Below are 15523 nucleotides of genomic sequence, written 5' to 3'. Positions count from 1 at the left end.
TTCGTCTATTCACAGCTTAAAGTGAATTATGTGGTAAAGCAGACGTTATTTTAAATCATTTAAACATTATTAAACGTGTTCTAAAGTAATTATATACTGTCATTTCCATTTTTATAAAATTCTACATAGTATAAATTAGTGCACACGAGCTTGTACATCGTGTAAATTAGTGAATATGAGTTGCACTTTATGTAAATTAGTAAACGTTATTTTAATTACTGTTATTACTTTTATGTAGAAAAGAGAGGAAAATAACTNAATATCTTAAACAAAACTATTCAAATGATAATATTATTCATTTATTTTTTCTGTAATAATATATAAATATTTCAAAATGAACAGTGCAATGAAATACAATCTATGCAAACTGCCATTTATAGCCTTATGTGGTAGTTATATAGAAATGTTACTGAAAAATCTGAAAGAATTTTAAGAATTCATTTAAAAATATTAAACATCTGTTATATAAAAAAGGAAGGAAAAAATAAATTACAGTTATCATAGTTTTAGTTTCATACAATACAACGATAGAGGTACAGTATAATATACAGTATGTCCTTAAATGATCCTGCCAATATATTTGCAAATTTGAATTATATTAACCTTATGGAAAAAATGTGCCTGCAAGTAATTATGTAACATTGTATTGTATTTTGCCTTTGTAAATCATATACATAAATTAACAAAATTTCCTTCTCCTGTGTAATCTATAAACATTTCATAAACACTTGAATGTATATTAGAGATTGATTATAATTTAACAAAAGATTTCCATTAAAATATTAACTACCTTTTAAAACAATTCAAATTTTAAATTACATCATAAAAGGCATTATATAGTGTGAAGATTTATTTATTTTCTGCTCTGGTAACTATCTAAACAGGGTTATTCCTAAAAGCTTATGCCAAAGATTTAAATGTTTGGATAATAAGCAAATGTAATTTATTCACCAATAAACAATGAATATATTATCCAAATATTAAATCAATATCAGTATAAAAATAATAACCATCTCATGCCAGAATATCTGTAAAGTGCCCAACTGTGTTATTAATGTATAATTCCAATAATTTGTTTTTGGTAAAATGAGTAATTTGATTTTATCTTCTGACTAGAAACATAATGTGAAATGAAAATGTAACATGTACATAAATAAAATTATCCAAAATAATTACATTTATTTATTTATTTATAACTAATTTTAAGAAATAATAGAATTCCACAGGTAAACTAACAAGGGAACGCAACAAAATAGCAAACTTTTATTTTAAACATGAAATATTTACATCAGGTAAACATGTGTAATTAAACCTATATGTACTAGTCAAAAATCCTCAATCCTAAGCATTTTCAAGGAAAACAGGAATCAATTTTAAGCTATTGCATTTATACACTGTGGCACAAACATTCATGAGTGGGTGGAATAGTCTGTGGCATTCTAACCTATAAGTGTATATCCCATGACTCTTCTGGATTCAAATCTAATTTTTTAAAAGAATTTTTTAGAAAAAATAACCAAAACTCTAGCATAAAACAAAAATTATTTAATAAGAAAACAAACATTTTCCATAATTTTAGCTATCACTATCAGGTTGAAATATGCAGAGTTTAAAAAAAACCACACACAAGTGAATGAATAGAGAGGTTGCAGTCAATGTTTTTAGCCCAAAATGTGAACAATGGACGTTGAGCACTGCCATCTGGTAATTCTAGAAGGTAGATAATGGTGTTTGTTATGTCTAACATGGCAAGTAGAAGTTTGGGCTTAAACTTCACTTTTTTTGTATTTGGAGTTAAAATTATAATGTATTTTATTAAAATAAAGATTATTTAAGCATTTATGAATAATATTGTAAAGAAACACGATTTTAATCCAGAAATTATTTAATTATTCAATTTTTTTGCAAGTGATGTGAAATGCCTATAGAATTTACATATATTTGTGTTTATGATAGCTTATAATAATTCTGTAGGAGTAGGTGGGTTTTTCACAGCATCTTCTACCATCAACAGCGTAAACATTTGTAAATTTTCTAAAAATAATTTCCCGAGCTGCTTTCAGATTTACATAAGCCACTACTTCCCTCAACAAAAGTATGAGGTAGTCCTATCGTCCTATCATAAAGTAGGAGACACAATGCTAATTAAAAATAATTATTTAGTGTTATTAAACATCCTATAAATACTTTAAAATAGTTTAATTTGTTTATTTACCTTCACTGGTAACATTCATCGTAGTTAAACGTTTCTGCCATTTTTCAACAATATCCCATGATTCAGTGTGTGACGTGAACGTGTGGCACAACGTGTTTTACTTGGAGTTCAAATGTCAAACGTGTACATCTGCTTGCCATACAAGTTTAACATTTGAACTTAAGCTGCAACCTCTCTATTGTCTTAATTTGAAGGAAGAGAAGTCATCTGATTGATTGTTGATGTTACATATACTATTTATTGCTGAACTTCAAATAGAAATTTCCAAGATTGAGGGAGGGTGTTGATAGCTTTTTAATTTATAGCCATATGTTTCTTACAAGCTATATATTTCTAGCTTTGCAAGGTGTATGTGAATAATTGCATTCTGGCTGCTTGTACTAGTTATAGTAGTTAGGTCCTATCTATGTATGTTTGGATCTGGTTTTCCATGGCCAGACTGGCTAATGCAGTTGTGTAATGGTCCTTTTTCATTCCAGATTAAATGTTCTTTTAAATAATGTTTGAATGGGTTTTGTTGTGGCACTAATGTATTCATTTGCTGTCCAAGGATGGTGTAGTTGACTGGGATGGAGTAAACTTAATTAGCCAGTCTGGCCACAGAACACCAAATCCAAATACAGATAGATACAGGGGTGCCTGTACATTGGGGCATGTGCTCCCTTTCTTGTCAGGTTACCATGCTTTTTGTTTTTGTTTCTAAAATCTAAAGTGTCTTTGTTAAGATTAAATTTTTTACTTATTTATTCTGAAATTTTATTTCAATAAATATAAAATAACATAAATAATAAAAAATTTTAGATTTTAGAAACAAAAACGAAAAGCATAGTACTTTATATGCTGAATCCTGAATCACATGGAGTTAAAAACACTCAGATATACTTAAGCACCTGCTCAAGCTATGAAATCATGCCCTGCAATGATTTGCTAAAGCGACACAAACAGCAACATCTTAACTCCAGCTACTTAACTATTGAATCATCAAAGAACAGGTTGCTTGCTAACCAAGCAATCAGTAGGAAAAATCTTAGCTGTTCACTGTATGAACCTGAACCAATTTAGAGATGCAGCAGTCAATACAAGGAGTTTGCCACCAAAGGTATAAGAAGTGACAAGAAGAGCATAAAGATTGTGCAGTACTGTTAATGGAAGAAGAAGAACAGAATAGCTGTGAAATAACATTAACTACCATGTAAATTAGGTAATAAATTGTTTTTTTAAATTTGTATTATAGTGTCTGTAATTATAACAGCATGAATATACTATGATAAAGTATTTATAACTACATTTTAATCTGGGTTTATTCCCATCTAGACCCAAGTTTTTCATATGTCGTAAGTGGCAACCCTGAAAGACACTCATTGACAAAAACATTACACACCCTGATAGAATTGAACAGTTGCATCTATAATGTCATAGATTGGTAGCCCCCCGAGGTAAGCTACGTAATGATATATTCAAACATTTTAAAATGGTATTAGTATCAGCTACAGAGGCTTCCAAAATCTGCAGTCCATTATGTAACGAGTCTAGATGCTTGCATGGGACTGAAAGCATTTTCAGATTTACAATGTAAATCTGAAAATGCTTTCAGTCCCATGCAAGCATCTTATACTGTACAGAATGTGTTTTGACCTATGCCATTGGTTTGACATAACAACTGAGCATGTTTGGGACTACACAAACAGATGCACATAGGAGAATCATTGGAATGTAGTTTCTCTTTAACATCAATACCAACTATGTTCCTAGTTCAGATAGGTCTGAAAAGAACAAAAATCATATTATGTTGTATGCTTTGGCATCATATGTAATGATTAGCCACTTGAAAGAGTTATGCCACATATTCCATGTCCAAGAACATAGTTTCGTGCCATTGGATAAACTCTGATACATCAACAACTGCCTAACCTTAAGCTGTAACCATCATCGGTTATTATGGTCCGACTGGGGACGAATTCAACGTCCTTGTCCAGAAAACATCCACACAAGGCACTCAGTTGGCCATCGCATACCCAGCAAGGTATAGATAAACATATAAACATCTGTATTAGAGTTTCCCAAACAAGATCCTGAGATCTCAGTTGTTTTTTTAACCCAGGAAATATTCCAGGAATTCTTCTCATCCCAGGAAATCACACAAATTTCTTAAAAATTCACTTTTTTCTTATTTTGAAGATTGAGGAAATTTTGCAAATAGAAAGCATAATTAACTCACAAACTGTCAGAATACATTTGTATTTATTAATTTTAAACCTACTTATTAGTTTTTTCAATTTTTGTTTGTTATGGCATGTCACAAATGATCAATAATCAGTACGTAGCATATTTGTGGCATGACTGAAAATTCTTTACTTGTCGGAACCTGTAATATCTGGAACAATTGTGCTTATGCTGTCTTAATTTTTAACCATGCCCAGTAGATTCGATAACTGCATAACACCAGGTTGTGCAAATTGGGCAAGGATACAAACGAGTACGAAGTCTGCAAGTATAAAGTTTTTCTTCATAAATCTGATTATTAAAGCCAAATGAACTGCCAAATTATCAGGCTAAAAGCTTGATGCTGCTATTAAAGCATCCAAGATAGACAAATCAAGAATACTAGACAGCAAAAGAAGTACTTCAATCTTGAAAACGAACTCGAAATCTTCCAGGCTACAAGTGAAAAAAACATATAACATCTGTCATATATCAACATATAACATCTGTCTTCTCTTAAATGCATTACAGACGATTCCACTAACAACAATTAAATTGGAAAGGGCATTCTCGGTAGCAGGACTTTTCATTACTAAAATAAGAACCAGATTGAGTTATCAGAGTATTGACCATCTTTGATTTTTAAAATCTTATTATAAAAATTTATAATAATATTTTGTATTATGTTTTATTTAAAAAACGAAAATTACCTTTTATGTTAGAAGTTTGATCTAAGTTCATTTTTTTTGAATTTTCAACTCAATTCAAAGGCAATTTTTTGTTGTTGTTGTTGCATGCAGTTTCCAGCAAACTTTAATAAATTTTTTTCTATTTATGAAAATTTCTATGTAATTCAAAGGTAATTTTTAATATATATCTTATACAGCATTATTAATATGATTTTGGAGGTTGCAGAATGTATTAAATTACTTTAAAAAATGAAAAATAATTATATCATTTGATTTCATGATATTTTGTATATCTTAAAAATAATTAATTCTGTCCTGGGATTTCCCAGGAACCCAGGAAACATTTCACTTTTATCCCAGAATCTCAGGACAAGCAAAAGACTGGGAAATGAGAAACCCTAATCTGTATGTTTTCTGGATGAGGGCACTGAATGTGTCCCCAGTCAGCACCGTAGTAATCAACGATGGTTATAGCTTAATGTTAGGCAGTTGTTAGTGTATCATTGCAATGCATTGGGTTTCACTATAGATGTTTATATTGGATAAGCTCTTTGGCAGAATAGAAAAAGTAGATCAATGCCACAAAAAATTTTTGATACCAGATGGATAATGTAATATTATTTCCACACATAATCATATATGTCAATATGGGCAAGATTTAAAAGTTTATGATTTCAAGTTTCTTGCTCAAGATTCACTTAAAGAAACTTTACCATTTAAATTCACTGAGCAGATCATACAGTGTAAGATCACCAGCTGAGAAAATATCAATACACATTGGTAAATTGTATCATTTGGAAGATAGAGATATCTGTTTTGAAAAAGGACAAATACTTAAGAAATTTATATGCAAAGTATTTATATCAGAAAATTATGTTTTCCAAGGAAGAGTTCAAGATGTATGGAAACTGCTTCAGTTTTTTGTAGTCTCTCAATGTGCTGGAGAATTTTACAACTCTATATTAGAATCAACTAGGAAAGGTAAAAAGCACTCAGATGTTCAAGTTTATGATGGAAATCCTTAAGAGTAATGTCTTTGTAATCTTTACCATTATTGCCATTAATTTGGTGGTGCATTGTATACAGTCATGTAATAGAACATCTTAAATACATTAAATCTGCAACAAATGAGTTATACAAATCTCGGTTCTTATCACCTGTTGCTGAAAAATGCCTCAATTCTTTTTTGATCATGTTTGCAGGAATGTTTGCAGTTCGTAATGTTACTAATGTCTGATAACCAATATAGATTACCTGTATGTTTTTGTTTTTAAGATATTTGGACAAAAAAAGGTTCAGTTACCCCCAAAACATCATAGACAAAGCATTTTGGGGATAATTACAAATTTTGGTGCCAAATTTATCAAAACCAAAAAGATAGATTTTTGTCTGTACTGCTCATCTATTAACATTCATGCAAATTAATATTCCCTAAATAAAATGTTATATACATCCATTAACATTGTTAATATTTATTGTATAGTAGACCCCCTATAACGTGGGTTCCTATAATGCCGATTCCTAAAACGCAGTGAAAAAATTGCGACAGTATTCGTATAAAAACGCTAAAAGGGATGCGTAAAACATCATTGCCAACTCGTGTTGCGACAGGATTGGTTGAATCTGGACCAATAGTAGACGAGCAGCCGAACTACTTACATGCTACGGAGAGTTTAGACGGGTAATCTGAGTTTACTATCATCTGTACAATATTAACTTAATTTATTTTAACTTTATTATAATTATATATATACTTTCCGCTGTCCGGCACCACGCTACGGAGAGTTTAGGTGAGTAAGTTGAGTTTACTATTGTCTGTACAGTATGTAAATTAGGTACCGTACGTCTAATACAGCACTGTAATTTTATACATTTCTTGTGAAAGAAACATTTCTTATTCAACGGCCATAAAAATTATTTCTATCAATATTAATGATGGCTCCAAAGTTCAACGAATTTTTCGCAGAAAAATAACTTATCAGAAATTGCGGCTGCTGTTTGGTGCACTGCTCCGCGACGAAAACAAGCTTAAGCAATGGCGATGTCAAACGGTGCACACTCGGTAAATAATCCTACAATTTTTTGTTTATAGCATAGTTTATACGGATTATTCCCAAAAAATTATACGTGTTTTGGAAATGTTGAGTCAAATTAGTCAAGAATCAATTAATTTTATGGAAGAAAACCTTTCAAACAGCCATAGTCCCTAAACTGCACACGTGTCAGGCTGTGATTGGCTCATGTATTTAAGGATTCCTACAACGCGAAATTCGTATAACATGAAACATGTCTACCGCATTATAGGGGGTCTACTGTATATCTCATTTTTTTAGACTACCTGTGATGGGTCTAAAAAAAAACTGTATGTCAGTGATTAAATGTGATCAATACTCATTTATTAATAAGTATGATGAAACTACTTTTAGAAGTCTTGTCTTAAGAAAGCAAAGGTTGTAAAGTACTATATTATTTTTCCGCCCTCTACAACGATTATCGACACGACTGTGTGCCAGAAATAGCCGTTACCTAACAGGTACTTTACACGGATTCGCGTTAATGTGCCAGGCCTGGACTTTTAGCGTGCACCGAATTAAATAATAACAAAGTTTGTCAATAACAAATCAAATATTTAATTAATTTCTAGTAATAAACTATTTACAAAGTTTAATAAAAAATCAACAACAATTTATTCAATGAAAATCAATAAGAATCAACCCGACAAAACTCAAATCAATCTAGTTTCTAACTTAAATCTATTCCCCTTTGGAATTCGACAAAATTCAAAGACTTAACTTATATACAATAATTCTTATGAATTAAAGATCCTAATCGTCACCTCAATATACTAGGAACCTATTTCCTCAATTCTCAAGACTTTCTCTATTCATCGATCCACAAATCGAATAACTTCAAAATCGCCTTGGAACTATTTGATCCTATCGGACACCTCTCTGCTACAAAGCTCACCAATCTCGTTGCTATCTGGAGTTCACCTCATCCGTCTTCACTTGACATTCGGTTTTTATACTGTGAGGTGACGTCACAATTCTGAATGAGATCACTCCCCTCATTTACATACTTATTCGCTAACAATAAACTTTTCTATTTGTCTGGCAGCCTATTTACAGACAATACTCGCTAACCTTTTACATTATTCTTTTTTGGCAATTTTCGGGATGTTTTATTCTTTTAAGGTTTAGCGAATTTAAGTTGTGCGTGTGGGGTCTACTCCCCCCTTTTCTCGGTGCGGACTTACTTTTTCCACTCGGGAACGCAAGTGTGCGCGAGCTTTTTTTTCTATGGCGCTTTTCTCTCATTGGTGAGTTGGTTTCTCTTCTATTTTTAAGTTTCTAAGGTGAATGGTGAGGAAACCTTCGTCCTAACAAAACATAAGCCCAAACAAAAATATAATAAAAAGCAAAAATAAAATTAAATAAAAATAATGCTCAGACTTGGTTCCTTACAAGGTCATCTACACTTTTTAATCGCTGATGAGCCCATGTGTATTTGTCACTAGATTTAAATTTTTAACTATTTACTATTATGCATCAAGTAAGCAAAATCATTAATAAAAACATTAATTTTAATTTAAAATTCATCAAAACCAGCACCAATCCAAACAATTTTGTTAAAGTTTCATGCTGCAAACTCTTCTGCAACACACTTATTAGATGCCATGAGAATTGCCATTGCTTAATAATCTTTATAAATAACTTTTTCATTAATATTTTCTAATAATGACTTTGCCACTTTGTATTCAAAATATAAATAAAAGTACATTAAAGTACATAGATTATAAGTTAAAACAAGCTTAGACAAGTTGTAAAAATATTCACTATACCTCGTATTTCTCAAATATTCACACTCAAGTGTTGATGTGCTAAAAGTTAGAAATTCAATAAATGTTAAATTTTTTAATTAAAAATTTTGCTGAAATAAGCTTTCATCAATTTTATTTAGAATTTTTGCATAAAATGTTTTTATTCCAAAAATTAAAAAAAATTATCTTTAAACCTAGATTTTTACCAATTCCTTATTATTATTTCCTTTATTTACTAGAAAAATACCTAGTATCTAGGATTATTATCAGGGAATTAAAATAAACATCATACAATATTAAACCAAATATCTGGCAAGCTTGGGACTGGAAATGGTTCAGATTTCTGGACAAGCTAAATATATACTTAAAATATGAAATAAACCATTGAAATTAAAATCAGAATTGTAAAAATGTATTTATCACAGTGTATACCATATACTAGAACTAATATCATGCAACACACATGCCACACAAAACAAAACCAAGCAGATATGTGTCAAACTAGAGCAGTACTTTAGCCCACCAAATTCAAAACTAGCTAGTTTCAAAAATAGCTTTTTTTCTGGTAATTCTGGAAGACAGATATTTGATCTGGTACTGTATTATTATTTTAAAAAATTTTTTTATGAGACAGTAAAATTTAAAAAGTTAAGAAAAGAATTTAATATATAAATCTAGTACGGAATTTTTTCTTATTTTATGAAAAACATGCTGAAATCAATAATATAAAAACATGTATGAAGAAATTTTAACACACATTTCAGTTTTGAAGCAATTTTATTCTTAAAGAACTACACAGACAGCAGTTATGTCAAGAAATCCACTTCAAATACAAATTGAAAGTTACTGACAGAATGAGGAAGGTTAACATTCATAATAAAATACAAGTTTAGTGTATATTAATATAAAGATTTTTAATGGAAGAAGAGTATTTCCAATATGAGGAAATAAGTTCACAATTACAAAATATCATTGTGAAATATTCACTCACACAACATGTAGGGTAAAGATAATCCTGATATGCCCCTTTTTCATTCCCGTCATTTGACAATCAATTTTTGCTGCATTTGTAAATATTCAAATGATTAATTGTAACATTAATACTACATTTTTTTTACTTTACCATCATCTGTACATAGTTATTAAGTATTTATTTTTGGCATTTCTGTACAGTTGTTTTGATATATTTTTTTCAAAGAAAAAAAATTAAAATATAGTTTACTGTTACAAAAATTGCTAAAAATTCCAATTCTGATCATTAAAACCATCTGTTTTAAATCATCATCTACATATTCCAAATCTTTTCTCAATATCCATAAAATATAATTTCAGCAGCAAAAAATGTTGCCCTTAATAATATCTACATAATTTATTACACAGCAATGAAATATATATGGGGAACTATAACTTCAATACATTATTTTTGACTTTCAATTTCTTTTAGCATATTTCTCTTGAGAATTTTAGAAATTATAAAAAAAAATTTAGTTTTTGCAATATACTGCTACTGCTTTTATTAATGATTAGAAATTTAGTATTTAAATAAAGTTCAATTTTTATTTTTAAATCAAGTATTTAAGAGGTAGATTGTAAATTTGATTAGTAAGTAAAAATAATATATTTAAAAAAGTATAGAAATTATAAACTTATATTAATTCTATTTTTAGAATTATATTGAAATACCAAAATTTTGTTTTTATATTTTGCATAATTTAAAATTGAATTACATATTTATGCACAATGATTATGTTCACAATATTAACTAAAAGGCACACACATTAAGCAAAGACAAAATTATACATCCTTTCCAGTAATATATTACTGAACTAAATAGCATTTTAAGCAATTAAGTCAAAAATATCACAATGTAGTGTGTAGGCACAATATTGCAAATAGGCACTCAAATTAACACGTTTTTTTTATATATATCATGAATAACAGTAATGAAAAGCAACTAAAGAAAACATTTTACTTTTAAAATGTCCTGTTAGATTATATGCTGGAAAGATTAATAAATGCCAATTTTATCACGTACATTACAACATTTTTTGGCAATTACATCTCTATGCACAGTTCTGAAAGTTTTCTTTCTGCAAGACTGAGATACAATCTTATCATTCTTTAACATAAAAATAAATTTTTACATCAGTATTAACAAAACATATAAACATATGAACAAAAAACAATAATAAATGACTAGAATCAGTATAAATAATGATACTATAAAAAATTAATATGATTTTTTCTATTTACGTATTATAGAAGTTTCTATTGCTTTTATATTACATTTGTGCTATTTAGTTAATTGATATTCAATAAAGTTCACTTGAAAAGTGACCATTCTACTAAAATGCATATTACCAGTAATTTTGTATCATATATATATATGTTTTTTTAGAAATTTCCAATTTTTATCTTATGCCTTTAAAAGCTTAAAATCATTTTCCATCTGTTCAGTTTAATTCAATGAAAAACATAATAAAACTGTTAATACTATATATAATCAGCATTCAGGAAAACATTCAAAAACCACTATAAAATATAGTTGTATATAAAATATTGTGCAAAATATAGAAGGAAATTTGTTTTAAGCATCACAGTTATAAAAAAGACTAGTTTTTATTTTCTATATATTCATAAAAGGTAATTGTCACTTTAAAAAAACTGTACAAATTTATATAAAAATTAATATATATGAACATAGTACACTTACTATGTGTGTAATAAATTTTCTCCATTCAATTAATGAAGAAAACTTATATACAATATTTGAAAAATGAGTATTAACCTAGATTTTTACCAATTCCTTATTATTATTTCCTTTATTTACTAGAAAAATACCTAGTATCTAGGATTATTATCAGGGAATTAAAATAAACATCATACAATATTAAACCAAATATCTGGCAAGCTTGGGACTGGAAATGGTTCAGATTTCTGGACAAGCTAAATATATACTTAAAATATGAAATAAACCATTGAAATTAAAATCAGAATTGTAAAAATGTATTTATCACAGTGTATACCATATACTAGAACTAATATCATGCAACACACATGCCACACAAAACAAAACCAAGCAGATATGTGTCAAACTAGAGCAGTACTTTAGCCCACCAAATTCAAAACTAGCTAGTTTCAAAAATAGCTTTTTTTCTGGTAATTCTGGAAGACAGATATTTGATCTGGTACTGTATTATTATTTTAAAAAATTTTTTTATGAGACAGTAAAATTTAAAAAGTTAAGAAAAGAATTTAATATATAAATCTAGTACGGAANTACATTTTGTTTATGCATTTTACCACATAAGCTAACTATGATAAGATGAAATAAAATGATACAATTTGTAAAAATGACTAATGTTCTTAACTATTCTACATTTCAGCTTGAGTATCTTCTACAGAAAGCTGCAATTTAAACCACTGCAGGATCTGTAAATACAAAAAAAATATATATATATAAATTTTTTAAATTTACTTATTAGATTTATTTATAAATTTCCTGGTTGAAATTCAAAAATTTTCTGCAAGATTATGACTTTTAATATTATTAATTAAAGAAAAATTATATTTAATTTTATTTATATGAAATTAATCATCTCCAAAACAAAGTATATAATATTGACTGTCAAACAATAGGAAAGTTTTAGGAAAACTGAAAATATGAAAACACTTCTTTATTCTCCACTAGATATTTAAAGTTTAATAGAAATGTTTATATCATGTACTGCATATGCATTGACTTAATAAAGCATATAATGTCTTATATACTGCATACTTCATAATAATGTCCACAGTTTAAAAAAAAATGACTTTTTTACTAAACTACATAACAGAAAAACTTTTACACTAAAATTAATTCCAACTCAAACCAGTTCTGGTAAACACTAAAGAATTTCAAATAACACCAACATATTCAATTCAATAATGTATTTTCATACTTGAACATTATTTACAATATCACTTTCCAATAACTGTATAAAGTTTAAAAAAATTTCCAGGAGTAAGTATGCTATTATGAGCTAAGTTACTAACTTAGCAATTGTAAAAAAAACTGAGAAAAAAGATATAGTGCAAAACCAGATTCAACTGAATATAGAACATTTTGAAAATGTGGAGTAAATCACAGCTGACATTACTGCAAGTCCACGGTAGTCTTGGTAATTTAAACAATTCTGATAATGAATCTGGTTAATCAAAGATATAGAAATATCTTTGATTAACAAGATTCATCAAGAATTACACCTTTTCCAATATAAAATAGTCTTTACAAAAACAGAGTGACAATGACAAGAATTACATTCTTGAGTTTTATCAGAAAATTTCAGATATGGCTGGTCATAATGCAATTGACCTTGAATATGTCTTTAATCTTGGAACTTCCTAAAAAGCAAATACACAAGGAAGGGGGAATATGCAGGCCAATTCCTTCTTAGAATATAAAGTGAACTGTGGGAATAGTGTGCTTTTGTTTTCAGTCAGTATGCTTTATATAGCCTTTTTCCAATCCAGGCAAAGGCTTCTATACCATTCAAGGAATCACGACCAAATTTTGCATGAATATTCACATTTAACACTTGAAAAAATACTGTGGATGTCCCAACCACTCCTAACGTAAGCCTAAGTAACTTTCTTGTATTTGCAGTTTCATTATTGTAAATACTCAGTTCAATAAATTTACCTTTTAGTTACTAATGTGACCGTAGGGTCGGCACCTCTTTGGCGCCCTGTCAGGAGACCTGAATCTGACACCACCGAGTCTCTGGGGGACTCGGAAATCGCGACGTTACGTCTAAAGATTCGCGAGCGGTAGCGTGTGAGCGCTTGGATTCGGAGTAGAGGTGAGGAGAGAGACGAGGAAGTGACTCACTCGGACTCCATATGTTCTAACAAAAATTCCATTTTAATAATAAACAAAGAAAATACAGAGATATCGGGCATATTAGCGGACTTAATTATACTATTCCGTTCGAGAGAGAGAGTTTACAACCGAATCGCGGGTTGATAAATACCTTTCTTTTTCCTAGGTCGCAGATCTGTAGTATGATGACACTCTTGACTCCTCTGAAATGGTCTTTCCACTAGTTCTTGTCCGTTAATTGGATCTCGGAGGTGTGGAAGCACGGAAGTGGGGTGAGATTCTTAAGGAGACACGGTGTTACTTCTGTCACGGTGTTATTTCGGGATTTTGGTGCACGGGTTTTATCCTGGGTCACGGTTTTAATCCTGGGGCACGGTTTGAATCCTGGATCACGGTTTTAATCCTCGGATGACGACTTCTGTAGAGGGACTTCGGATGACGACTTTTGTAGAGGGACTTCGGATGACGACTGACTTCGGGGTCGTTTTTCTTTTTCCCTTTTTCATTCCTCTTGGGTTTTTTCCATGAGGTCAGGTGATGGCCTTTAACGGTCGCACGTCCAATATGTCTTCTCCATCAAAAGTTCCTGGTGACACATCCCTGACTAACTTGATCCGACTCAACAAGGAACAAACTCCGTGGGAAATAATTTTTATGGCTTTTAGCCTAACTCGATAAAACGTTCGAATTTAACCGATTAAAGTTTCCAATAATTAAAATTTAAAATAACACTTTATTGTGGGTCTGTTCGTCCCTCACATCACCCCGGCCTTTCCAAAATCGGGCTTGTTCTGAGTGAGCAAGATCGATTTTAAGGAGCTGAAGTTTCAATGGAAGGTAGAGGATGTAGGGTGTTTCCTGGAGGTTCTTGTGATTTTCGATGAAATTTGATTTGACAATGATAAAGACCCGTTTTGTGAACACATAATATTTAAAAGTCTCTCTCTCTCTCTGAGTGCATAATACTAACATGAATTATTTCCGACATTGATATGATTATTTTTATGATATGGTTATCATTCTAATTAATTATTTCCGACAATATGATTTTTTTTCGCGTTATACAGAGGTTTAATGGATTTATAATCTACTCTCTCTCTCTCTTGTAAATTTTGTCTGTTGTCCTAATTAACTCTGTCTTGTTACTTTTGATTGACCGCTATTTCCTTCCTTTGGCGGGCTAGCCTTTCGTTTGGGAATTCGACTTCGTCTAGGGGTCGGGAGAATCCAGGGACGTTCTTCCACTGGTCCCCGGCTGCGTAATGCATAAGAATGAGAGGAAGTAGGTTCTCTTGGTTCTTCTCTAGGGGTAGATTCTATTATTCTTTCTTCACTTTCGGAATCGTCTTCCTCTGATTCTAAATCCGTTTCTGGTTGTGGTTGAATTTCGGTGAGGATAAATTCGTCCCATGGGTCTGCACTTAGGGAAGGTTGGCGGGATAATACCTTAGGTTGTGTAGATGTTGGTGTAGGAGATCGGTCTAAACTTTCTGACCTTTCGAATTCTTGTCTAGCGGTGCAATGTTTCAATCTATTAGCATGAACTTGGAGTTGTTTCTTCGTTTGAATATTTTCAATAAGGAACGTGACAGGACTTAATTTGGATATGATACGAAATGGGCCGGACCATCGGGGTGCTAATTTCCTTTTTAACCCTTGAGGTAGGACAACTTCATTAAGGAAGACTCGATCGCCTACCTGATATGTAGGAATTTTATGAGTTCGGCGATGTATTT

General features: G+C 30.5%; 1 protein-coding gene across 1 annotated transcript in view; it reads right to left on the bottom strand.

Annotated features, from left to right (window-relative positions):
- Nucleotides 1-12212: 12212 nt before the first annotated feature.
- Nucleotides 12213-15523, bottom strand: part of LOC111629251 — a 50913-nt gene continuing 47602 nt past the window's right edge. The window contains exon 5 of the mRNA XM_023373134.1: nucleotides 12213-12358. Within this exon, the coding sequence (XP_023228902.1) occupies nucleotides 12342-12358 (17 nt within the window). The 3' untranslated portion in view covers nucleotides 12213-12341. The remainder of the gene's footprint in view (nucleotides 12359-15523) is intronic.

Source organism: Centruroides sculpturatus, unplaced genomic scaffold (genome assembly GCF_000671375.1).
Source record: "Centruroides sculpturatus isolate CEXI.00-Female unplaced genomic scaffold, Cexi_2.0 scaffold561, whole genome shotgun sequence".
Taxonomy (NCBI): domain Eukaryota; kingdom Metazoa; phylum Arthropoda; class Arachnida; order Scorpiones; family Buthidae; genus Centruroides; species Centruroides sculpturatus.
The sequence above is the reverse complement of the archived record's forward strand: the minus strand, read 5'-3'. Positions and strand labels throughout refer to the sequence as shown.